General features: G+C 42.1%; 1 protein-coding gene across 1 annotated transcript in view; it reads left to right on the top strand.

Annotated features, from left to right (window-relative positions):
* rasgrf1 (Ras protein specific guanine nucleotide releasing factor 1) overlaps positions 1 to 27891 on the top strand; it is a 109651-nt gene that overhangs the window by 28939 nt on the left and 52821 nt on the right. The window contains exons 2-11 of the mRNA XM_078529921.1: positions 820 to 926; positions 7357 to 7504; positions 9633 to 9725; positions 10351 to 10604; positions 11467 to 11546; positions 13740 to 13933; positions 15550 to 15659; positions 22719 to 22837; positions 26033 to 26193; positions 27031 to 27051. Coding sequence (XP_078386047.1) covers positions 820 to 926; positions 7357 to 7504; positions 9633 to 9725; positions 10351 to 10604; positions 11467 to 11546; positions 13740 to 13933; positions 15550 to 15659; positions 22719 to 22837; positions 26033 to 26193; positions 27031 to 27051 — 1287 coding nt within the window. The remainder of the gene's footprint in view (positions 1 to 819; positions 927 to 7356; positions 7505 to 9632; positions 9726 to 10350; positions 10605 to 11466; positions 11547 to 13739; positions 13934 to 15549; positions 15660 to 22718; positions 22838 to 26032; positions 26194 to 27030; positions 27052 to 27891) is intronic.

Raw genomic sequence — 27891 nt, 5'->3', positions numbered from 1 at the left:
TTCATACCTGCTGAAATACAAATTGCGTCTGTTCCAAACACATTTCACTTGAAGGGCAGATCCGGGGGTGGGAGAGGGAGCGGAATAGATTCTGCTCAATATCATTCAGCCAGTAAAGCTTTTATCAGTTTTGGCTTTCAAAGTAGCACCTGCATTAAGACGATGGAGCCATACTGAGAGACAAGGTTAATTTAGTAATAGAATTTGTCTCTGACTATACCCAGAGGCTGTAATTGTTTCCTGAACCTATTTATACTGCATGCTTCAATGGTTTTCTGTGGTAATTTATTTTGCATCTCTACCTTTTTGTGAGTCCCCCAAGAATTCTCTTTTCATTCCTAACCTGTTTGCTTTAATCTCCCCGGTGATCCTTACAAGGGTTTTCAATCTTTCGGGATTGTCCTGGAGTTTGCAGGAGTTAAAGATTAATCTTCAGGACACTATTGCAAGCAATTGCCCAGGGAGAAAAGTCACATGGGGCATTAAAAGCAAATTGTGTTTTATTTTTCATTTTCAGTTAATGCTTTTGTTTACTAATTCTAAAAATATTACAGACGAGGGGAGGGGGAAGAAAGGCGGTATGATTGACAGTCGAGAATCATCCAATCAGGTTATGAAGAGTCTGTCCGCTTTCCAATTGGCTAAAAGCAGGCAGATCACTGTGAGGATTGAGGTGTGGGGTGACCAATGCCGGGAGTGTGTGGGTAGAATGATTGAAGGTGGTAAGTGATGTGAAGAATCTTCCATAAACATGACCAATAAGAGTTCTAGATGATTACCTCATTGAAATATTTTGTGATTTTTTTTTTCTTTCTGCAGTATTATTTCACAATTAACTTTGGCCATGATGCTCAGAAAGCCTTGGAACTGAGGACAGAGGATGTGAAGGATTGTGATGACTGGGTGGCAGCAATTGGTCACGCAAGGTAGGGATAGGCTTGACTATTCCAATGCATTTCTGGCCAACTTCACACCTATCACCATCTGTAAACTTGAGCTTGTCAAAATCTTTACTGTCTGTACCCTAAATCGCACCAAGTCCAGTTCACTCACCACCCTCCAGGCTCACTGACCTACATTGGCTCCCAGTCCAGCAACGCCTCAATTTAAAAATTCTCATCCTTGTCTACAAATCGCCCCATGGCTTCGCTTCTCCCTGGCCTGAATTTTCAGCTCGGCGGGTGTGAACGATCATTAGGCCCGGGAGTGGTTGGGAAATGGACCACCGATCGCGATCGACCCCTGACTGTGATTTCACGCTGGCTGGCCAATTAATACGCTGATACGATCAGCAATGCCTAGGTTGGGGGCGGGAGGAGAGCGAGCGCTGAAGTCAGCGCGGGAGCGGGGGAGCGCAGAATGAAAGCTCTCTGAAGGCAGAGAGCTGCCTCAGGGAGCTGAAGAATCTAAATGCAAAAAAGTAAAGATTTTAAAAACCGGGAAAAAATGCCCACGCATCAGAAACAGTCAGCTGAACACATACAACATGAATATTCTGTCCAAACATTTTTTTTTAATTTAATGACGGAAATTCATCCCGCCCTTAGATGAGGTTTCTTGAAAAATGCAAAGGCCACCTGGACGATTTGCCCGCCCGCCAACAATAAGGTTGGGCAGGCAGCAAAAAATCCCAGTTGATTGCACCGTTAGTGGGCTTAATAGCCCTCTTAATTGTTGGCAGGCATGCTTCCACCTGCCAACAAACACAGTAAATTGTAGTATACACAGGAAGAAAATAATTAAAGTAAATTAAATAACATAAATTAGAATGGCGGGACAGGTCTTATATTGCAGCTGTGAGCTGTGGGAGCTTTTGGACGCCAAGGTGATCCATGACAAACACGTCTGCAGGAAGTGTAAGCAGCTTGAGCAATTCTGGATCAGGATTATTGATCTGGAAGCTGAAATGCAGACACTGCGCAACATAAGGGAGGGGGAGGAATACCTGGATATTTTGTTCCAGAAGATAGTCACACTTCTTAGAAGATGGTCATCTGTTTTGGGGATATTTCAGAGTATTCATTCCTACTATAAAGAAAAATTATAAGGGGAGGACCCACCATTGTGGTTAACTAAAGATGTTAAGGAAAGCATCAAATTTAAGGAAAAAGCATACAACTCCACAAAGATGAGTGGCGGGACAGATGATTGGACAGAATATAAAGAATGGCAGAGAATGGCTAAAAGGTTAATCAGGAGAAAGAAATTAGAGTATGAGAGGAAGCTAGCTAGAAATATAAAAATGGGTAGTTTCTACAGGCATTTAGAAAGGAAAAGAGTAAGTAAAGTGAGTGTTGGTCTTCTAGAGAGTGACAGTGTGGAGTTAATAGTAGATAATAAGGAAATGGCGGAAGAAATGAACAAATATTTTCCTTCTGTGTTCACTATAGAGGATTCCAGTAATAGCTGCAAATCAGGAGGTGAACGGGAGAAAGGAACTTGGTGAAACTGAAATACTAGGGAAACGGTACTGAGCAAATTGAAGGAGCTGCAGGCTAGCAAATCTCCGGGTCCCAGTGGACTACAGCCTAGGGTCTTAAAAGAGGTGGCTAATGAGGTAGTCGATGCGCTGGTGTTAATTTTCCAAAACTCACTAGATTCTAGAAAGGTTCCATCAGATTGGAAAGTAGCAAATATAACCTATATTCAAGAAGGGAGGGAGGCGGAAAACAGGGAACTATAGGCCAGTTCGCTTGATGTCTGTTGTGGGGAAGTTATTGGAATCGATGATTAAGGAGGTTATAGCTCGGCGCTTAGTAGAGCTCAAGGCAATAGGGAAGAGTCAGCATAGTTTTGTAAAAGGAAAATCATGTTTAACCAATTTATTGGAGTTTTTTGAAGGAGTAACATGCGCAGTGGATAAAGGGGAGCCTGTGGACGTACTGTACTTGGATTTCCAGAAGGCAATTGATAAGATGCCACATCAAAGATTATTATGAAAAATAAAAGCGCACGGTGTAGTGGATAACATGTTAGCATGGATAGAAGATTGGCTGGCTGGCAGAAAGTAGAGCATATGCATAAATGGGTCTTTTTCTGATTGGCAGGATGTGACGAGTGGAGTCCCACAGGGGTCTGTACTGGGGCCTCAACTTTTTACAATTTATATCAATGACTTAGATGAGGGGAGTGAAGACATGGTAGCTAAATTTGCAGATGACACAAGGATAGGTAGGAAAATATGTTGTGAAGAGGACATGAAGAGGTTGCAGATGGATATAGATAGGTATAGATAAGCAAAGATCTGGTAAATGGAGTTTAATGTGGGAAAATGTGAAGTTGTTCACTTTGGTAGGAAGAACAAAAAAGCAGAGTATTACTTAAATGGAGGACAGCTGCATAATTCTAAGGTGCAGAGGGATCTAGGTGTTCTAGACCATGAGTCACAAAAAGTTAGTATGCGGGTACAGCAAGTAATTAAGAAGGCTAATGGAATGCTATCCTTTATTACGAGAGGGATTGAACATAAACGTAAGGACGTTATGCTTCAGTTTTACAGGGCTTTGGTGAGAGCATACCTCGAATATTGTGTGCAGTTTTGGTCTCCTTATTTAAGGAAGGATGTAAATGCATTGGAGGCGGTTCAAAAGAGGTTTACTAGATTGATACCTGGAAAGAGTGGGTTGTCTTATGAGGAAAGGTTGGACAGACTGGGCTTGTTTCCACTGGAGTTTAGAAGAGTGAGGGGTGATTTGATTGAAGTATACAAGATCCTGAACTGCCTTGACAAGGTGGACTTCAAAAGGATGTTTCCTCTTGTGGGTGAGTCCAGACTATGGAGCACTGACTTAAGATTAGGGGTCACCCTTTTCGTTCAGGGATGAGGAGAATTTTTTTCTCTCAGAGGGTTGTGTGACTTTGGAATTCTCTGCCTCAGAAAGTGGTGGAGGCGGGGTCATTGAATATTTTTAAGGCAGAGGTAGATAGATTCTTGTTAGGCAAGGGAATTAAAGGTTATTGGGGTTAGATGGGAATGTGGAAATTGAAACACAAGAAGATCAGCCACGATCTTATTGAATGACGGAGCAGGCTCAAGGTGCCGAATGGTCTACTCATGTTCCCATTTCTTCTGTTCTTATGTTCTTCCGAGTTTAGCATGCACCCACCGACTGAAATATCGCGCAAGAGCACGATGACTTTGGGACGCTCACCCAATGTCATCACGCGCTATTTTACGCTCAAGTGTTTCGGCCGCACGGCCGCACGCCGAGTGAAAATTTCTGCGCCCTATCTCTGTAATCTCCTGCAGCTCTACAACCCTCTTAGACATCTGCTGTCCTCCAATTCTGTCCTCTTGCACATCCTGGATTTGCTCCACCATTGGCACCTGTGTCTTCAGCTACTTAGACTCTAAACTCTGGAATTCCCTCCCTAAACCTCTCCATGCCCTCCTTTAAAATGCTCTTTATAACCTACTTCTTTATCCAAGCTTTTGGATTACCCTAACTTAATATCTTGTTACAAAAGCAAAATACTGCGGATGCTGGAAATCTGAAATCTTTTGCTAATCGTTGTAGTTTGAAATGTCTAGCAAAATGAACTGACAGAACTCTATCTTTCAAAGAGTCCAAAGGAATGTTAGAACCCAACGAGAGGTTTTCTCCTGTTCCACACCAAGATACAACATAACAATAGAAACAGTTCTAGAAGGTCCTTCTTGGAAGAACCAGGGTTTGGTAATAAGTAAAGTCTCATTAGCTTCACTGACATCCCGAGAACAAATAAGAAAAATAACAGTCGTACTGTTTTGGGAGAGGAGGGAGTCATGCTCAGATGGACAAATAGTCTTTCAATCCTCACTTTCAAAAGGTTCACTGTTTCAGAATGACCTTATTGTGAGGCACTGGAGAGTTACCCTAATTCAAAGAAGCTATGAGTTTGGCTGGAGTACAAATTTCCTAGACAGGGCCAACAGTGTTATACTGGGGCAGACCAGAAGGAGCTTTTCTGTGCATCTCTGCTCCATACTAAGGTGCAGATCTGATGGTGCTTGATACTCTTAAAAAACATTTAAAATATTTAAAGTCGTTAGTCCCAAGCACTTCAATTAAACCTTTTCCATTTTTACTTCAACAGTTCAACACCAAACTCTTGGCCACTCAAAAGACATTAAACACTAAAGAAAACTGTCACAACAACTGGCACTCCAGCTATGTTGTTTAGGCAGAAAGGCCCTTAACTTGTTTATGAAATTGTGTGGGCCTACCTTTGGGACCTGACCTTGATGGCCTTTGGTTTCTATGGCTACTAAAAGCAATTTTGGATATTGTTAGTCATGTCTGCCAAATAATTGGCCACTTGACTAAATAGAGTACATTCCAGAAGGAGAACCTGGCACTGACCTTAAGGAATGACTTTAACCCTGTGTGTCAATCAACCCTCCGTGCGATTTACAAACCTTTGCCTGAAGTTGCTTACCTCTCACTTGATGCATGTGATTAAACAAATTCTTAAATGTGTTGAAAATGAAAAATTGAGATGAACTCCTGGTAATGTGGGCATCATTGACAAGGCTGGCAGTTATTGCCCACACCTAGCTTCTCTGAGAGGGTATCGATGGGCCATCTTCTTGAACCATTTGTGAATACTGAGTTGCTAGGTCAATTCAGAGGATCAATTAAGAGTCAGCCACGTATGTTTGGGATTAGAGTCACATATATGCCCAGATTGGGTAAAGATGGCAGACTACCTTCCTTAGCGCCGTGACTTGTAGGTCATCTGGGGGAAGTATCTGGGTGTGGCCGGGGGAGGGGTGGGGGGATGGTGGGGGATTGATAATGGGATTTACAGAAGCTCTATCAGGAAGGGATAAAATTCTAAAATAAAGAATTTTGAGAATAAAGAAAATAAAGAATATTGAGAATCAGTGAGAGCAATCCGGCAGGTGGCAGGATGATTGCAACATATGGGTCGTTAATGTGCCAATACTGTCTGTATGAGGTTTATAATTAGCACAATTAATATTTGTGTGAATTTGATTACTAGCCTGAGAGCAGCTATGAATGCAGCTACCAGGAGGTGTAAATTAGATGAGGGTGTGAGGATGGCAGTGTTATAATGAGGTGATGTGTTGCTCTACACATTTCTGCCTGGTTGTTCGTATCCTGCCATAGAAAGTAATTGCTGGTTTAACACAACATGGGAATTGCTAGTCGAAGAAAAGCCAAGGTCCATCTATCATCCTAATTGGATAGCTCTGTTAAAGAGCCAGCACAGGCACAACAGGCCGAATGGCCTCCTTCTGTGCAGTACCATTCTATGATTTTATCCTGGTAGCCACAATGATAATGGAGTTATTGACTAACCACAGTAATCAATCTCTATCAATGAGTTTACAGAAGACCCATGCATGAGGTTAGGAAAACCCCACGTGGTGGCGAGTTTTAGGAACCATAGATCCAAAGTCACCTGTTCCTCACAAGCACAGTCCACTCCCAACACATCATGTCTCAAACTACTCATGTGCTAAATCCCAAAATCTTACTTTCTGAAAGAGATCCATCTAATTTGCTTTTGAATGAATCAATACTATCTGCTTTCCGTATCTCCCTCGGGACCCTGTTCCATAGATTGGCCACTTTCTCACTGAAATAATATTTCCACAATTTTGTTTCAATATTACCCCCCACAGATGTCCCACAGATCTACCATTCTGGACAAGGTGAAACAGCTTGACATGACCTACATTATTCAGTCTCTTTAAAATACTAAAAACAGCAATCAGGTCACCTCCCAACCTGTTAATTTATTTTGAAGAAGAACAAGAGAGATATCCCCGGTGTCATAGCCAATAATTATCCTTCAATCACATTGCTATTTGTGGGAGCTTGCTGTGCATAAATTGGCTGTTTCCTAAATTACAACATTGACTACACTTCAAAAGCACTTCATTAACTGTAAAGCGCTTTGGGGCATCCAGAGGTCTTGAAATGAAAACAAAAAGCTAAAAGCTACTGCGGATGCTGGAAATCCAAAACAAAAACAGAATTACCTGGAAAAACTCAGCAGGTCTGGCAGCATCGGTGGAGAAGAAATCAGTTAACGTTTCGAGTCTTCATGTGTTCTGCCGAAGGGTCATAAAGACTCAAAACGTTAACTGATTTCTTCTCCACCGATGCTGCCAGACCTGCTGAGTTTTTCCAGGTAATTCTGTTTTTGTCTTGAAATGAAAGTCTTTCTTTCTTCAATGTGATTTCCAGGATGGGAGAAGACAAATTAGATGGACCTCAGTCTTCTCCCATTTAGCAAAACCCTATGGTTCAATGTAGCCATTCTGATGCCTCTATATGAGATCAGAAACCCCAAGCTCCACCTTCACTTTTATTCGATCTGTTAATAGCTGTATTCTTGGAACAGTTACAGAAACCTCGCGACAGAACATGAGTCCCTGATGCAGAAATACCTGCACCTACTACAGATCGTAGAGACTGAGAAAACAGTTGCGAAACGACTTCGACACCAAATTGAAGACCAGGAGATTGAAGTGGAGCGATTAAAATCTGAGGTAGGGCAAAAAATAGAGCAGCATGTTTCTTTCCTTTTGTCTTTATTGATGTGAGGGTGTTACTTCAGGGAGGTGCAGTGTGGACATTTTTCCAAGGTTGTTAACTGAGGTACTGAGTAGAATATGGAACAGCTGCTTTATTTACCAAGATTCCTCCACAATCTCAGTACAGAATGGTTTAAATCAGGAGTTAAATCAGGAGTCTCACTCCAGGTTGCCAACCAGCAAACCCTGTTGCAAAATGCAAAGGTGGGAATGTTCAGTGGGAACAGGATTGGTCTCAACTGTGATACCCCCACTGTCAAATAGTGTGGCAACTCTTGACTCGTCACAAAGGATCATAACTTGCTGGAGGTACGAGAAGATCATCCTTTGCTATGGAACAGTGGGGTAAATTCAATGATGTCACTCTATACTGGCGGAATCCATCTGGAGAAGGGGCTCACAGGCTCTGATGTCTATTCTCAACTCCTCTTTAAGTGTGGCTCCCAATTGAGAGCTTGGGAGCAATGAATTTATCCCAGTGTTGTAACATAAGTCAACACTTTCAGGAGGGGAGTGGAGACATTAAAAATGGACCTAAACTCCAAGGAAACATTATAGTTTACCTTTTACTATTAATATTCATAAGAAAATAGGGAATTCTGGACCAGGAAACACCATTTGGCTCATCAAACCCACTCCGTTCAGGCGATGACTATTCTAGAATGGGCTTCCCACCCCCCTTCACTTGTTGATTCCCCAGTTTAAGGAACACTGGACTGTAAAAGTCTCCGATATTAGTGGATGAATGTGCACCCACTCTACGTGACACTTCTCAGGAGTGAAAGAGTTATAGTTTTAAATGACCTTGTTGGCATCCTTCCATCCATGAGAGATGATGGACACACAGCAAAGAATCCATTTAGGTGGGGTGTCTTCATTTGGTGAACCTTTGCTGATGGTGAAGACCAATACTTGAGAGACAGGTTCTGCCACAAGTGCCACATATGAAGCTGTTGTGGGTTGTTGCTTTCAGCTTTGGCACCTGCTGCAAGTTGCTGTAGCCACTGGTCATTGTGGTGATGCACAGCAACTCATGGGAGGTGTTGTCATTTCCCTCTTTCATCAGTAGTGACTCCCAGGTACAATAGTCGATGTTTAGGGCCTTCATGTCACGCTTGCAAACAGTCTTGAAGGGGAGCCTTGGGCACTCCACTGGTCATCTGGCTTCGGCTATCTCACCATACAGATGGTCCTTGGGTATATGAACGTCTTCCATCCTGTGGACATGCCCAGTCCACCAAGCCACTTCTGTTTGATTAGCGTCAACAGACTTGAGAGCTCTCTGCCTTTGAGAGGACTGCCACATTTGTGATTTTGTCCTGCCTGGATATACCCATAATGCACCACAGACAGCCAAGATGGAAATTGTTGAGCTTCTTTTCCTGGTAGCTATAAGCCATATTTCAGGGAGGTGGTGATGGCATAGTGGTATTGTCACTAGGCTAGTATTCTAGAGACCCAGGGTAATGCTCTGGGTGGCTGGGTTTGAACCCACCACAACAGAAGTTGAAATTTAAATCTATAAAAACCCATCTGGTTCAACAATGTCCTTTAGGGAAGGAAATCTGCCATCCTTACATGGTCTGGCTTACATGTGACTCCAGACCCACAGCAATGCGGTTGACTCTTAAATGCCCTCTGAACAATAAATGCTGGCCTAGCCAGTGACACCCACATCCCATGAACAAATGAAAATAAAGCTACACAACAAGCTGAGAACACAGCCCTTATAAACCATCAGCTTGGTCCTAAGGGTCAGCTTGGTGTTATCCCATGTGTGTTGCATGAGTCAGCCAAAGGTGTTTTGGATGAGCAACTCAGAGACTGTAAATTCATATCCCAACATAGCACAAGGTGAAAGTGAAAGCTTGCCTTAAAAGCTGTTGGACTGTCATTAAAACCAAACTGGTTCTAATGTCCTTCAGAGAAGGGAAGCTGTTGGCCTTACTCTGTCTAACCTGCATGTGACTTCGGTTAGTATAAATTTCCATAGCTTTGACTCCCCTGGTCCACACTTTCTCTGAGTGCAGCTCAATGCCAGCAGAATGAGAGCACTGAATTTATGCCTCTTTATTTTAAACAGATTGCTTCACTGCTTAAAAACAATGAACGCATCCAATTAACACAACCTGCGGCACAGAATGACGAAGATGTTGACATAAGGAAAATCAAAAAGGTAAAGCAGGCATACAAATGAGCTAATAACAGCACTAAGACATCTTGGCCTGGAGTTTCCATTCTGTTGTATTGTTCTTTTGCTGTAATTTGGTCAAAATTGTCATAACCAGCACAAAAGATGTCAGAAGTTTAAATGCAATTTGAGTTTCCGTGGTTTTTTTGCACTAGTTTATTAACAATGTGCTGGAAACAGGCTGCGCCCAGAAAAGTGACCACTACCCCACTGTGTGAATTAATCAACACTGGGAGTTTCCACTGATTGCACTCATTTGCAGCATTCAGAGAGGACCCACCAATTAAACTGGTTCTTTTGGACATAATAAGGGCACTAAAAGGTACAGTATGCTTTGAAAGCTTTTAAATATTATTTTTGCTATAACTTATTAAAAAACAGATAAACCCTTTTTCTACAAGTGCAGAAGTGACTACAGTTCAAAAAATATTTAGGCACTTTAGGACGTCCTGAGGCTGTGAATGGTGTTGTATAAGTGCATGCCCTTCTTTCTGAAAACTGACATGACCAACACTCCAGTCCTCCCACCCAATGCAGGACTGGGTTTTGTATGCACTCATCCAACAAGGTTTTGTGAGGATGGCTGACTGTGTACTCTTGATCCTAACAGGTGCAGAGCTTCTTGCGAGGATGGCTATGCAGAAGAAAATGGAAGACCATCATTCAGGACTACATCCGATCCCCTCACGCAGAGAGCATGAGGAAGAGGAACCAGGTGGTGTTCAGCATGCTGGAGGCTGAAGCTGAGTACGTGCAGCAGCTCCACATCCTCGTTAACTGCTTCCTCCGACCTCTCAGAATGGCTGCCAGCTCCAAAAAACCTCCAATTGCCCATGACGATGTCAGCAGTATCTTTCTAAACAGGTACCTATGTACCGGGCCTTAATTAGGCCACAGATGGAGTGTTGTGCATACTGTTGTGTTGTGCATAGTTTTGGGCACCCATTATATTTCTTATGTTCTTATTTATTTCTTAGGTTTTTATTCAGTCATTGAGTATCTTCAAGACAGAAATTTGGGTACAGAGGAAATTAAGGGATATGGGGATAGTGTGGGAAGGTGGAATTGAGGTAGAAGATCAGCCATGATCCTGTTGAATGGTGAAGCAGGATCTAAGGGCTAAATGACCTATTCCAGTTCCTATTTCTTATACAAAAACAGAATTACTTGGAAAAACTCAGCAAGTCTGGCAGCATCGGTGGAGAAGAAATCAGTTAACGTTTCGAGTCCTCATGACCCTTTGGCAGAACTGCCGAAGTTCTGCCGAAGGGTCATGAGGACTCGAAACGTTAACTGATTTCTTCTCCACCGATGCTGCCAGACTTGCTGAGTTTTTCCAGGTAATTCTGTTTTTGTTTTGGATTTCCAGCATCCGTAGTAGCTTTTAGCTTTTTGTTTTTATCTCCTATTTCTTATGTTCATATTATAGGAAGAATGTGAAAGAAATGGAAAAATTCACAAGGATATTACCAGAATGAAGGGTTACAGTTATAAAGATACACCTGAGAAATGAGGGATTTGTTCACTGAAGTTGAGAAGGTTTAAGAGGTGACCTGATAGAAGTCTTTGGATTATGAAAGCTTATGATAAGATGAACAGTGATAGATTGTTCCCGCTGATTGAGAAGGCACCAACAAGGAGGGACAAATTTGAAGTAATCACACAGCGAGGTTGTGTAAATACACATCCTATTCTCTTTTTGTTTATTTTTTTTTCTCTTTTACAGTGAAACAATCATGTTTTTGCACCAAATATTTTACCAAGGACTCAAAGCTCGCGTATCCAGCTGGCCCACATTAGTATTAGGTAAAGTATGAAGACTACATCTTAATTTCTGTACAGCCAGAGGATTGCCAATGTTAAGCTGAGTAATAGAATCCTTCGCAAGGGCATGAAAATTATAACGTTTGATGCACAATGTATTGTTCTGCTGTTAAGATGGAGCTGTGTCCTTTTAAGAGTAGAAAGTCAAGTTGTTGTCAAGTAAACAAAGATTCACTTCAATTAGAGTTCAGATGTTCTTCTTGCTGTAAGTCTGCATCCATGATGAAATGTCTGATTGTTTTACTCTTTGATGAGGTACCAACTATGAAATTTATAACAAATATAACCTCACAGGGAATGGAAAGGAATGTGGCTACATGGATAGAAGGCTGAATTTTGAGATGAAATCAAAGGGTAGATTTAAAGGGAGATCTTTCCAACGGGAATGATCTGGCCAGTAGATTTCCACAAGCAATGTGTTGGGGTTGCTTTCATTTATTATATATATATTTATTATTATTATATATTATATATATTGAAGGAGCTATACCAAAATTTACTGACTATACACCATTTTCAGGAACCTTCTCAGGGGCATTTAGAATGGGCAACAAATGTTGGCCTTACCAGTGATGCTCATATTCCACGAAAGATTAAAAAAAATCTTACGAGTATCAAATTTGACCAGCATTGTAAATGTTTGCAGTGGTACAGAGATAGGTGAGCAAGATAGGTAGAAAAGTGAGAGCTGCAGATCAATATAGATACACCTGAATTAATAGAGTTGTAAAATGAGAGATGTGGAAGAAGGATTTCTACTCCTTAAATGGTAAAATTTTAAATGAAGTAGAGAAGCAGAGAAAGCTTTCTGTGCATTTTTAAATGTCATTAAAGTATGCAATGCAAGTAGATAAGTCCATTGGTTAAAAAAAATTGATTTTTGATTTTGCATTTAAGCACAGAACACAAATGCAAGGAGGTCATGTTGAATTTATACTAGACCTTAAATAGACCACAGATGTGGAGTGTTGGGCACCCATTATAGGAAGAATGTGAAAGTGATGGAGAAGTTGTAGTGTAAATTCATTAACCTAGATTGATTCATTAAGTGATAGATTGTTTCCATTGGTTGAGAAGTCACTGACAAGGAGGGACAAATTCAAGGTACCACATAAGCTGAGCAGGTGTATAAATCAAGTTCATTTTTGTGGCCCCAAAAATCATGTTTTTGTATATATTTAACGTATAAGTCAACTCGTACCCACCCCCCCTACACTTTTCAGCCTTGACATGCTATACTCGCTTTGGTAGTCAGCCTCAATTTTCAGCCAAAAATGCATGTCTTACTTATTGGTACCTTATAATTGGGTGCAAGGGGTCAAACAGGTGGTATGGGCTGTGTTGCAAAGATGCGCAGGAGTTTAAGACACATCCAAACAGAGCAGATCCTGCGTGGCAAACAACAAAGATGGCGACCACCCACACTCATGCCAGCATTTCACTTTTATACTCAATGTATAAGTCGACACACATTTTGGAGGAATTTTTCAAGGTTTCAAAAGGCGACTTATACGTCGATATCTACGTTAATCACAGAGAGGTTAGAAAGCAATGCCTTTACACAGAGGGTAGTTCGCATGTGGAATTCTTTGCTACAAACTGTTGCTAATGTGAAGAATGGAATTTAGAATCTTCCTGGCCAGTCCAGCTCTGTTCCATACCAGGCAGGAATGCAACACTGTCGAAGGTGCAGTGCTTCAGACGAGGGTTAAACTGAGGACCAGTCTGCCTTCTCAGGTGGACATAAAATATCTTGAGGCACTAGTTTGAAGAAGAGCAGGGTAATTTCCTCAGTGTCCTAGGGCCAATATTTAGCCCTGAATCAACATCACTAAAACAGATTATCTGTTCCTTATCCCATTTGTGGGATCTTGTACACGAATTGGCTGCCACATTCCCCACATTACATCGGTAACTACATCCCAAAAATATTTCAGTGCCTTTAAAGCGCTTTGGGATGCCCTGCAGTCATGAAAGGTGCTATATAAATGCAAGTCTTTCTTTTCTTTACTAGTTCACTGATAGAGTCTTTTCATCTAACTTGTGTATATATATGTGGAAGCCACAATGTGAGTTTTAACCCCCCCACTATGCTTTGTGCTCTTGCGGAGATGAGAGTTGTAGCTGGTGCCTAAACCAAGCTGTTGACCCTGCTTATTCTGAATCTTCTTCCAGCTGACCTGTTCGACATTCTCCTCCCAATGCTGAACATCTACCAGGAGTTCGTGAGGAATCACCAGTACAGTCTACAGATCCTGGCCAGCTGCAAGCAGAACAGAGACTTTGATAAACTGCTGAAACAATATGAAGCAAAGCCAGACTGCGAAGAGAGGACGTTGGAGACATTCCTGACCTACCCAATGTTTCAGGTGAAGCAGCAGGACTCGGGGTAGGGGCTGTGCTGCAAGGTCACAGTAATTGGAAAGCGTTTATAATGCTACTTTCCTGATGGATAACTGTCAATTGTTGAGGTGGATCTGTTAAACATGACCCTTAATTTTAATGTCTGAGGCGGAGTAGAAATCTGCTCACCAGTTGCAACTTGGTCAAATCTTGACTCAATCCTGATGTTGGGAGAGGCTTATCTCTAGATTCACATTAGTTTGTGAATCATAGGCATGGCTCCTTGGAAAGAAGCCAGATTATCAGAATCAGAAAAAAACAAAAGAAAATGACTGGTTTTCTGACTCTTTTTTGGAAATGTTTTAAGATGCTAAGTGTTGATTGGTTTTAAATTTTGCTACTTTATCAAAATAATAGATGAGCCAAATGATAGATAATTTACATTTAGAACACTCCCAAGTATGACAAAAGTGAGACTTTGAGACTTGACAAAAGGATTAGATGAAGGTTATTACGAATTGTATAAAGCTGACATGGTTATGTTGGTGCAATGGCACTATTGGGAACTCCACCACCAGCTGCACTAGCACTAGTTTATGATAACTGTCTCCAAAAGAAAGGCTAACCAGGAAGATAATGGTCCAGATTTTCTGAGCGGTGACAATGATGGTCGGATTGCTACTGCGCTTGAAAATTCCCCTGCCTCGATGCTGCTGCACATTTCTTCTGGAGTCTTCCAATCCTGGCTTTCACAGAAATGCTCAGCATGGTGTCCCTTGGAGCACTCCATCAGAGTGGAGTAGGGACGGTGGGGGGAAACATGACTTGCCCCCTCTTTATGGCATTATCTGCTGTATGGTAAGTTTAAAGGTCCAGTCTTTGAATGTTAGTGAATGGATGAGTGAACGGGTGAGTGGATAAATAGGTGAGTGAGTGAATAGGAGGCGCGTTGGTTGGTGAGTGGGTAAGTCGGTAATTGGATAGTCAGGTTGGGGTGAGTCAGGTCGGGTTGGGAGAAGTAGTCAGGTCAGGGGGGTAGTTGGATGGTTGGGAGGGTAGTCAGGTCTGGTCAGGAGGGTAGTCGGGTCAGGTTGGGAGGGTAGTTGGGTCAGGTTGGGGGATGGGGTAGTCAGGTCTGGTCGGGAGGATAGTTGGGTCAGGTCAGGGGTTGATCAGGTTGTGAAGGTAGTCAGGTCATTTGTGGGGGGGGGGAGGGGGGGTAGTTGGAAGATCGGGGGGTGATTGGGGCTCAGTTGTGGAGTTCCCCAGGTGTTTGACTAGGTTTTAATCTGTCTAACGTTTCCAGGGTAACTATTCAAGTAAGTACCGCTGAACTGTCCAAAGTCTCTGACTCTAGCTCAGAGTCAGAGATATTTGTGCAGGGTCCCAGGAAAGAGTGGAATTGCCTGTCCGAAGTTTAAGCTTACTGGCAATTCCCACATAGATCCATGTGTCAGGACTTCCACAGGGAGACTGGGAGATTTGACAAACTTCTGAAGCAGTTAAGGTCAATCTTGTAAACAAGGAAAACCTCAATCTAAGCCTGCTTGGCCACCTCCAAAAAGTGGTTCGTCTAGTGGAACAACAACTTGTGTTTTTCTAAACCAATCCCTGATCAGGTTTCTCTCCTTTTCTCTGTCAGATCCCCAGATACATCCTGACCCTACATGAACTGCTGGCCCACACACCTCATGAACATGTGGAGAGGAAGAGCCTGGAATACGCAAAATCGAAGCTGGAGGAACTCTCACGGTTAGTAGAGCTGTAAAGCAGCATGGAGCAATGCTCACCTCTGGCAGGAGCGCAAGATGCCTTTCGCAGATCTCCATAGTTCAAGTTAAGGTTCTTGGTCTTTCTGATCCAGCACTTACCACATGTTTTTTGAGTCTCTCAACCATGCTGTGGTGTTACACTCATACACGCAGCGGAGAATCTGTCCACTTTTAAATGAAATTAAATGAAATTTAAAAATCTGTCTTTTTTAAATGAAATTATAGTTGGAAGAGACAATACCCATTGGACAAGACAGAAAGTTAAAGAAAAATAGGAGAGAAAAAAAATCACAAATGAATAGTGAAATGCTGCCAAGCTCAGTAGATTTTAGGAAGTTTTTAGAAGGAGCTCAGAGAAATGACTTGCTACAGAAGGCCCCGCTGTTTGACTGTTGATTTATTGGTTCCTGTAGAGTAAAGGGTTAACATCAAAAACATACATAATACTGAAGTAATAATGATTACAACTGAGAAGTAAGAGAGATCTGGAAGGAGAAGAAGCTCCAATGTTTTGTAGAGGTCCATATGTGTAAATACTTGCTGTAAGTAAAGAGTAATAGTTTTGAGAAACTACAGACACGAACAGCATGCTTTGGGAGAATAGACAATCCCCAAAAATCTTGTCTAGACCCCAACCACACAACGAAATATGGTGGAAGCAAGTAAAAGACCCAGCAAACCTTAAGCCTTTTAAACCTTAAAAGGGCTGACAAGAAAAGAGGTCCTCAAAGGAAGGACAAAAGAAAAAAAAAATTAAGACTCACTGAGACGTCAGGACATCGTGGGAAAAACAGATGCAAGCTGAGGTACAGACCCAGAAACCAGACATCAGTGAGCATAGACCTGAAGCAGTAAGCAGCAGCACAGAAGCAGGAACAATTCCAGGGCTCAGCAGAATCCACACTACCACTCCCAGACCATTTCAAAGTTCAGAAGACTCGCAACAAGCCCAGAACTGGGATAACTGGAGAAAAAGGTTCACAAGGTACAGAACTGCTTCAGGATTATATAAAGAAGATCAAAAATTCCAGGTCAGTACAATACTTTATGCATTGCTGGCAATGTGATAGCAAGGCAGGGGGTTGATTTGACGTCAACTTTTTGAAGAAATCCTACAAGCTTTCAACTCTTGTTTCAGTGTCTGTCAGAATTTAATAATAGAGAATTTAATAAAAGAAAGCAAAGACCAAGCGAAAGCATGGATTTGTCCATCAGCTATCTCTATAGGTTGGCAGGGAACTGCGATTAAGGAATCTTAAAGGATGAGCTGATTTGTGACAGGATTGTAGTCAGGGTCCTAAGTGAAGCATTATCAGATCTCTTACAGACAAGAGACGATTTAACACTAGCAAAAGCAGTGCAGATTGCGAGGCAAACTGAACTCAGGAAAAAGAATTGGGCGTTTGTTCACGGAGAAGGAGAGGCCTTGTGGAGAAGATGGGGTGAGAGCATTCTGTTTACAGGCCATAAAAGAGAATGTGTGCCAAAGCCTAAGCCTGCCAAAACTGTGAAAAGCGCGCCAACTGCCATTTTGAAATGTCTTCGTTGTGGCGGGAACAAACTGCACAAACGAGAAAAATGTCCAGCAGGGGGTAAAGAGTGCCACAACTGAGGAAAAATAGGTCATTTCAAAAGTGTTTGTCTCTTGAAAATGCTGACAACCTGTAAAAAGAGGGAGAAAATTTTAAAGAAGTGGAAGAACCATAAGCAAAGGAACTACCCTTCATTGGGGAAGTAAATGATACTGAAAACAAGTATCAGAGTATTAAACTCAAGTGATGGACATCCTACAGAGTTTTGTTATAGCACAGAGGGTGGTAAATGCTGAGCTAATCAAATCCCAGAGAGAAACTTGAAACAACTGCCACAACTGTTTTACAATTTGAATTTATTTCAAGATGCGTGCCTTGAATTCAGTAGTAATAAGACAACCGAGGCTTAGAGGTTTCTTACAAAACTAAATTAAACGTTTATTAATAAAAAAAATTATTTTAAGCTCATACATGGGTTTATAAATTACTAATATGATAACTCCTAGCTCCCCTAGTTAATCTAACTCCTAGTTACACCCCTGTTAAGACAACAATAAAACACATAAATTTTAAAAAGACCCAGGCAAAGTAACATGATACCCTGAAAAGTCGAATTCAAAGTGAGTTTTCTTCACTTCAGTTTGTGTAGACAGCAACTTGAAGCTTAGAGGCTGGAAGCTTTTCACACTTGTTAGATCTTAGAATACCTTCCCTTGCACACAACCTTCTCTCCTTTATACATATTTTCCCCATTGAAAGCAAATTCCCATTGTTTCACTATGTCTTTGGACTTTACTCTCTAATAATAAAAATCTATCATAGTACCAATTTTACCAGTAATCATTGGGAAAAATAAACACACTGTTTCTTAACTTCTTCTGGCTAAGTGAAACATTTCACCCCCTCTTTTGAATTCTCTGGTTTATTTAAAAATACAAATGTTCCCTTTATATCTCACATTCTAAAATTTCACCCACGTCTACCTATTTAGCATTTCAAAGCTAGCTTCTCTTCTTACATCAAAGTCTTCAGACCAGCTATCACTAATTCAATTAAGTCCCACACACACAGATACACACACCTACATAGACGAAGAGCCCACTATTACTCTAATTTACAATAACTTCCAAATAACATTATGAAAATTATTATATCTTCCATGACAGTTTAAAACTAGACACAGGAACAGGGGTTTCTGTTTTATCAGATGAAGTCAATGGCTCAAACATAATACATTGCACCCTTATCTATCAAATTACAAAGTCCTCATGGAAGAACTTTAAAAGTCAAAGGCCAATTCATGGCAAAGCTGAAAAATAAAGACTGAGAAATCCTCGAAACTATCTGACATTCAAAATCAGGAGTACTCTCTACTAAGCAAAAAGGCATGCCTAAAACTGAAATTAATCTGTAAAATGGATAAAGTTGCTGATGAGCATTGCAGGAGTACATTTCAAAATGAATTTCCAAAATTGTTTACCGGCCAAGGGAAGTTAAGACTGAGTACCATACCACCCTACGAGCTAAACCAATTTGGCTCTTTACAACAAGGAAAGTCCCTCGCCCACTCTTGGACAAAGTCAAGGGTCAAATTGAAAAGGTGCAGCAGCAAGGGGTTATCTCACTGGTGACCATGCCAACAAAAGGGTATTCAGGAATGGTTATAATCCCAAAGCCAAACCAATCTATAAGAATCTGTGTGGATTACTCGATTTCATCCACTTTACAGATTAATTTCAGTTTTAGGCATGCCTTTTTGCTAAATGGAATATGAGATCTACCCAATGCCTCAGTGGATGTGAGCCTTGTCAAACTAGCCAAGGGTATTTTATTTACTAAATTGGATCCAAACAGTAAATTTTGGCAGTTGCCTTTGGACAAAGAATTCAGATTGCTGACCACATTTATAACACCATTCGGTCGTTATTGTTTCAATAGATTGTCCTTTGACATAGCGTCCACTCAAGAAATTTTCCAGAGAACAATGTCTCACACTCTAGTGGCTTGGAAGGAGTGATATGCCATATGGATGACATACTTAGACATGGCTCCACGAGAGAAGAGCATGATCGCAGAGTCAGAGCAGTCCTGTGAGTCTTACAAGATGCAGGCTTTCATTGAATGAAAAATGTGAGTTCGCCAAACCTATGATTAAGTTTCCAGGTCACATAGTGCAAGCCACTGGAACCACAGTTGATCCACAAAAAACAAAAGTGATCAGAGAATTTCCACAACCCAGGAACATAACTGAGCTTCAGAGATTCCTTGGGGTGGTCAACCAAGTAGGCAAGTTCCTACCAAATTTAGCAGAGGCCAACGAGCCCTTGAGATAGTTGCTGAGACAGGGCCAACAGTGGTGCTGGAACGTGGACCAGCAAAACATTTTCAAAAGGCTAAAATAACTTTTAATCTCTTCTGAAACCTTGGCACATTACGACCCAGAATTACCAACCATAGTAGCAACAGATGCATCATCTACAGATCTGGGGGCAATTTTATTTCAAGTGCAGAGAGATGGCAAAAATAGAGCTGTGTACTGTGCCTCTAGGTCATTAACAGAAACAGAACAATAATATGCCATGATAGAAAAAGAAGCAACGTAGGTGTGCAAAATATTTTCAGACTATAAAATGGTATTGCATTTCAAAATTAAAACAGACCATAAGCCACTAGTCACCCTTTTGAACATGAAAGAAATTGTGAAGATGCCACCCAGAATCCAGCAGTTCAGATTAAGATTGATTAGATATGATTCAATCACAGAGTATGTGCAAGGGAAGTATCAAACAATGGCAGACACACTGTTATGAATACCATCAGAGGAAACAAAACAGGATGATTTACACTTCATCAAGGAGGCTAAAGCATATACACCTTTAGTCACTCAGCACTTACCAGCTACTGCAAAAAGCTGCAGGAAATAAAACAAGCCCAGCAACGAGATGAAGAATGTCTCCAAGTCTAAGAATATTGTCTGGAAGGATGGCCAGGCAATATCTCCACTAATCCGGTATTTTGAACAATGCAAGCACTTCACAGTCATTGACAACTTACTAGTCTTCAACGAGAGAATAGTCGGACCAAGAACACTTTGGCTTGATATTCTTCAAAGACTGCACCAAGGCCATCTAGGAATGACAAAATATTAGTGCAATAGCACAGCAATCAACCTGGTGATGAGGCATTACTTGCTCTATAAAAGAAATGATTTCTAACTGCCTTACTTGTGCCATAAGCAACCAAGAACAAAAAGAACCGCTTCTTGAATTTGGGTAAAACCTTCTTTATTGTCATTGATTACTACTCATAATGGATTGAAGTAAATAGATTGTATAGGATTACAGCAGAAGCAGTCATCCAATCCCTCAAGAGAATTTATGGCATCCTGAACATCATAGTGTCTGACAATGGGCCAGAATTTGCTAATAAGCTATTCCATAATTTTGCAAATTAATATGGCTTTGTTCATGTAACAGTTCACCTTGCTATCTCAAGCGAATGAAGAAGCTGAAAGGGATACGAACCCTCAAAGATCTATTGAAGAAAAACGAAGACCTTAGTGCAGCTCTTCGGAGTTATCAAACCTTACCACTACAAAATGGTGTATCACCATCAGAAATACTAATAAGTAGGAGATTGAGAACACAGCTTCCATCTCTAGAACAAAAACTCAAACCCAATATCACCATGAATGACTATGAGAGGGTAAAACAGCAACAACAGAGACGCACCCAGGCTCAGAACTTTAATCACAGACATAGAGCACCTGAATTACCAGTGCTGAAGTCCAGGAAGAGAATATAGGTCCAAGGCTGACAGCAGGAAGGTGCAATCATTGAAAAAACTCTACAACCAAGATTGTACAGGATTGAGGTAGACCAGGGTATCATAAGGAGAAAACACTGCACCTTATATCCTTGGAGAGAAAGCCAATAGAAACTTGGGCTTACTGCTAAGACCCTAATGAAGAAGAAGAAAGACTTACTACAAGCTCTACAGCCACCCAGGAGAAGAACACACACACCGACAGAAGGGAGAGTACGGAATATCCTCGACCTCAGAAGGAGATCAGAACAAGATCAGGGAGATTGGTCAAGACATCTCAAAGACTAGCCCTGTGAAGTCTGAAACTTTGGGGAAGAATGTAAATATGATAGGGATAAAGACTTTGGGGGAGATGTAGAGTAAAGGGTTAACATCAGAAGCATACATGATGTTGATGTAAATAATGATGTCAGATCACATGACTAAGTAGTGCGAGAGATCTGGAAGGAGGAGAAGCTCCAACTTCATGTGGATGTCTAAATGTATAAATACTTGCTGTAAATAAAGAGTAATGGTTTTGAGAAACTACAGTCTCGAGCAGCATACTTTGGGAGAATAGATAAGCCCCAAAGCCCTCATCTAGACTCCGACCACACAATGAAACAGTTTGCTGCCCTAGTCTGTTGTAAGACTGCAGCAAGAGTTATAAGGATCTCCTCAGCTGCTGTATTTTTATAATGGCCACAGGTGGCCTGACAAAAGGGGTCTCAGGGATGGGGTGAGGGGTAATCTTCACCATCACAGCTCAGGATAAATGTGGCTGCTGCAATGAAAATTGGAAAGATTCTACAACAAGGTGAACTCTGCTCCATCACAGCAGTGTCCAGGCAATGAAAAGAAAATTACCTCACAGTCTCAGTCGCTTCTGAAATCTGTGGTTGATTTAGATGGCAGGACTTCTCCAGACAACTTATAAAATAATAAGGAAAAAATATTTTCTCTGAAAAGAAGTTGACAGTTCAGCATCTATCCATTTCTTCTACTGATCTGTCCCTTTAAAATGAAAATTGATCTTTTTTGTGTTTGTAACTTCTTCCTTTACGGTTTTTGTCTCCAATTTTCTCCCACACCTCTCCCCTCCCCTCTCCATACCTCCCTTCAGTTTCCCTTCTCTCCTAAATCACCTCTCTTCTTCCCTTCCCATGCCCCCTCAACTGCTTCCCACCCCACATCTCCCCTCCCCACCTCTCCTTTCCTCACCACGCCACTCCAATCTGAAGGAGTTGATTCTTTACCAATGCTGGTTGCCATGCCTACATGCCAGCCAGATACTATTGTCACGTGATATTGAATGTTGACAGGCTATTCTACCAAAGGGGCCTGACAGCAGAGCCCAATCTGCATTTCAAGCAGGGGTCAGGGATAGTGTTCAGAATTAGGAACCCCAAATTATTTTCTCCTTTCCAGTCTGGTAATGCTGTGTATACTTGTAATGCCCTATCCCGGCGCTGAATGAGATTAACTAATTTAGCATAATTCGGGGATCAAACCTGAGACTGTCAGACTGTCTAAAGCAGCTTGGTCAACAGGGATCACATTTCTATCTTGAGAGAGACAAATCTGGTTGGATTTTATGGTCATTGACAGTGAATTGATGGAGTTCTAGTTCTGTCTCATTGTGAAGTTGTGTTATGTGTGCAGGCTTGTCAGTGAGGGATTCACCCTGTTTACACTCTCCTCAGAATAATGCACGATGAAGTGAGTGAAACAGAAAACATTCGGAAGAACCTCGCCATCGAACGGATGATTGTGGAAGGATGCGAGATCCTTCTGGACACAAGCCAGACCTTTGTACGACAAGGTACTGAGAGATTGCAATCACCAGGATTTATTCTGAGGTCACAGTGGGCGTGTCTCAGTTTGATTCAATGACAGGCTGATACTTCACTCCACATGCACCACACCCCTAGCAGATGGACTTATGCCAGTTTACAGTGAGTTCTGAATACTGCTAGCACAATATCATTTGTTGAACTTGTCTAGATGGACTAAATGGTGAACCCAATATTCCAGCAATAGTACTGAAGACTTGTGTTGCAGAACTTGCCATGCCCCTAGCCAAGCTGTTCCAGTACAGCTACAACATTGGCATCTACCCGGCTATGTGCAAAATTGCCCAGGTATGTCCTGTCAGGAGCAGGACAAATCCAACCTGGCCAATTACCGCCCCATCAGTCTACTCTTGATCATCAGTAAAGTAATGGAAGGGGTCATCAACAATGCTATCAAGCAGCACTTGCTTAGCAATAACCTGCTCACTGATGCCCAGTTTGGCTTCCGCCAGGGCCTCTCAGCCCCTGACCTCATTACAGTCTTGGTTCAAACAAAAGAGCTGAACTCCCAAGGTGAGGTGAGACTGACTGCCCTTGACATCAAGGCCGCATTTGACCGAGTGTGGCATCAAGGAGTCCTAGCAAAACTGGAGTCAATGGGAATCGGGGTAAAACTCTCCGCTGGTTGGAGTCATACCTAGCACAAAGGAAGATGGTTGTGGTTGTTGGGGATCAGTCATCTCAGCTCCAGGACATCACTGCAGGAGATCCTCAGGGTGGTGTCCTAGGCCCAACCATCTTCAGCTGCTTCATCAATGACCTTCCTTCCATCATAAGGTCAGAAGTGGGGATGTTCGCTGATGATTGCACAATGTTCAGCACCATTTGCAACTCCTCAGATACTGAAGCAGTCCATGTCCAAACATAGCAAGACCTGGACAAGTGGCAAGTAACATTTGCACCACACAAGTGTCAGGCAATGGCCACCTCCAACAAGAGAGAATCCAACCATCACCTCTTGATGTTCAATGGCATCACCATCACTGAATCCCCCATGATCAACATCCTGGGGGTTACCGGAAACTGAACTGGACTAGCCATATAAATACTGTGGCTAGAAGAGCAGGTCAGAGGCTAGGAATAGTGTGATAAGTAACTCACCTCCTGAATCTCCAAAGCCTGTCCACCATCTACAAGGCACAAGTCAGGAGTGTGATGGAATACTCCCCACTTGTCTGGATGAGTACAGCTCCCACAACACTCAAGAAGCTTGACACCGTCCGGGACAAAGCAGCCCACTTGATTGGCACCCCATCCATAAACATTCACTCCCTCCACCACCGACGCACAGTAGCAGCAGTGTGTACCATCTACAAGATGCACTGCAGGAATTCACCAAGGCTCCTTCGACAGCACCTTCCAAACCTACGACCACTACCATTTAGAAGGACAAGGGCAGCAGATAGATGGGAACACCACCGTCTGCAAGTTCCACTCCAAGCCACTTACCATCCTGACTTGGAAATATATCGCCGTTCCTTCACTGTCACTGGGTCAAAATTCTGAAACTCCCTAACAGTACTGTGGTTGTACCTACACCACATGGACTGCAGCGGTTCAAGAAGGCAGCTCACCATCACTTTCTCAAGGGCAACTAGTGATGGGCAATAAATGCTGGCCCAGCCAGCAAAGTCACATCCCATGAATGAATTTTTTAAAAATGGATCATGTAACATTCAGTTTTCATTCTGGTTGTCAAGAAATTGGATTCTGTTACAACTTGTTGGCTGAAAGTGTCTATACTTAGATGCACTTCAATCGCTTTACAACTGAAGAAGTACAATACTTTTGAAGTGTAGTCACTGTTGTAATGCAGCAAATATAGTAGCAAATTTGCACATTGCAAAATCCCACAAGCAGCAATGTGATAAATGAGTTTTAGTGATGTTGGTCTGGGGATAAATATTGGCCAGGAGACTGGGGAAAACTCCCATGCTCTTCTTTGAAATAGTAGTTGTGGGGTCTTTTGCACCCATCTAGGAGGGCAGACGGGGCCTTGCTTTAACATCTCATCCAAAAGATGGCATCTAGAATCACAGAATCATAGAATGGTTACAGCACAGAAGGAAGCCATTCGGCCTATCATATCTGTCCCAGAGCTCTGCAAGAGCAACTCCCTTAGTCCCACCCCTCCACCTTTTCCCCACAGCCCTGTAAATCTTTTCTCTTTAGATAATGGTCTAATTCTTTTGAAAGTAACAATTGAATCTGCTTCTATCACAATCTCAGGCAGGGCATTCCAGATCCTAACCACTCGTTGAGTAAAAAAGTTTTCCCCCATGTCACAGTTTTGCCAATTACCTTAAAGCATTGTCCCCTGGTTCTCCATCTGGAACAGTTTCTCTCTATCGACTCCATCCAGACCCCTGATGATTTTGAACACCTCTATCAAATCTCTTAATCTTCTCTTATCTAAGGAAAACAGCCCCAGCTCCTCCAATGTATCCACATAACTGAAGTTCCTCATACCTGGAACCTTCTTGTGAATCTTTCCTGCACCCTTTCCAATGCCTTCACATCCTCCCTAAAAGAACTAGCAGTGCATTACTCCCTCTTTACAATTTGCTTCCCACTTGATCAACGAGTTATACATTATCAGAGATGACATTCTTCAAGGGAAGCATTAAACTAAAGTCCCATCTACTTATTTGGATGGATGTTAAAGACGCAATGAGATTATTTGGAAGAAAGGAATCCTGGTGTCTTAAATGAATTCCTTCCCCTGGCAATATTAGCAAACATCAGATAATTTAGGCATTCAATGCCTAGATACTTTTAGGATCTTGTTGTCACAAAATAGCTGACAAGCTTACCTACATGGTTTATGAAGAACTAGGAAGGTGTTTAGGTGAAAGGTCTATATTTGTATTCTTTTAATTCGCATATTGGTGATGCAATGTCACAACAAGACTGTACCTCTAGATGGTTTATTAAGTTATGGGTGGATATCTGCTGTGGTCTCAGTGTGTAGAGATCCCAGTAGGTGATCCCTCATGCACTTAACTGTCACATGATACAAGCAGCTTTTGACTGAGCTCCTGCTGTGGTAGAATTAGAAGCTTGTGAGGGGAGCTGGAGCAAGTGCAATTTGCTATCTCATACGGTATCTCTCCTTGACAGTGACATACTTCTCCTGGTAACGATCCAATCTTTCCTTTGACCAGGGTCACTTATCCAAGTGCCAATGACTGAAAAAGGGAAAATCACACGAGGCCGGTTGGGATCACTATCCCTGAAAAAGGAGGGAGAAAAGCAGTGCTTTCTGTTCTCCAAACACTTGATAATATGCACCAGAGGATCAGGCGGAAAACTCCATTTAACAAAAGTAGGTGTCCCATTGTGTCGTTCAACTGATTTGTTGTATTTCAGACATTTATTAAAAGTCGAGAAATGACTCACCAGTTTTAGCATTTGAATAAGAGAGAGACGAGTTCATGAAAGGATAAAAGAGGCCATTTAGCCCATCTTAATTCAAACCTCCATTCCCCTAACATCAGATTCAGAGGGCACATTTTTTTTATTCATTCATGGATGTGGGCATCTCTGGCTAGGCCAGCATTTTTTGCCCATCCCCAAATTCCCCTGAACAAGGGCAATTAAGAGTCAACCACATTGCTGTGGGTCTGGAGTCACATGTAGGCCAGACCAGGTAAGGATGGCAGATTCCTTCCTTAAAGGATATTAGTGAACCAGATGGGTTTTTTTATGACAATCAGCAATGGTTTCACGGTATTCATACTTATAATTCCAGGTCTTTTTTATTGAATTCAAATTTCACCATCTGCTGTGGCAGGATTCAACCCTGGGTCTCTGGAATACTAATTCAATGAAAATACCACTATGCCATCACCTCCCCATTGTGCCTGTGCTGACTCTGTGAAATAGCTGTCCAATTAGTCCCACTCCTCTGCAATTTCCCTACAGCCCTGAAAAATATTCCTTTTCAAGTATTTATCCAATTCCCTTTTGAAAGTTACTATTGAATCTGTTTCCAATGCCCTTTCAGGCAGCACATTCCAGATCACAAAATCTCGTTCCATAAAAAACATTTTCCTCATCTCGCCCCTGGTTCTTTTGCCAATTATCTTAAATCTGTGTCCTTTGGTAACCAAGCCCTCACAATTTCTGATGATATTCACAGTGGTTTTGTTTTATTTTTCAGATGCTGTTTGACAGTAAACGTGTGAGTATATCAGAAGCTGCTAAGAGCTTCCACTCCCAGGGTGAAGTGTCTCTGACCATTGGGGACGATGGTTGAGAGGTTTAAGGGAAAATGAGAGGCTGTGACTGAGGTCTTTGTCCCTGTATTATTCGCAATATGTAGAAGTTTTGTGTAAGGCTATCCTTCAAAGGATTGCATCCGCCCTCCCCCACCCCACCGCGCTCCCCACCTTCCCCCATTTCTTTTCTCCTTTCCCAAAAGTGCTGACTCTCACCGGGATTCTGCTCCACAGCCCAATGTTCCCTCTAACTTTTTTGTTGTTGTGTGGGACTTGTCTATTGTGCCTCGCAATACATTCAAATATGCTGCACAGCAGCGCACCCATGCAGCTTAGACACAACACTGCCACAGACCCTAGCTGTTCCCCTGGCAATGTTCTGATTGACGTTTGGCTCCTGGCTTCCCTCCCGTACCTTCACTAAGTAACCTTAGCGAGGGCAGAACAGTCCACAACACTGTGCTGGCCACAGGCCTCGCAGGTAGCAAGCAACTTAGTGGAAATCTGAAGACTATGATGCGTGTGGTGCCCCACAGAGCTTTGGAGAATTCCAACTGGAGAGTTGCTATTCTATTACACCATGGAATGCAACACAGCCCAGCCGAATCTTATATTCTCCAGGCTTTGGTGAGCACTTACTCTCCAGCAGGCATCATTGTTTACCAATCAGGAATGCTGGCTGACAGAGTTTCCCCTCCTTAACCAAGGGATCTCAGGCTGACCACAGCATCATATGAACATCCGAAATAGGAGCAGAAGTAAGCCAATCAGGCCCCTCGAGCCTGCTCCGCCATTCGATAAGA

Source organism: Cetorhinus maximus, chromosome 26, assembly GCF_964194155.1.
Source record: "Cetorhinus maximus chromosome 26, sCetMax3.hap1.1, whole genome shotgun sequence".
Lineage (NCBI taxonomy): Eukaryota > Metazoa > Chordata > Chondrichthyes > Lamniformes > Cetorhinidae > Cetorhinus > Cetorhinus maximus.
This window is presented reverse-complemented; position numbering and strand designations above follow the sequence as displayed.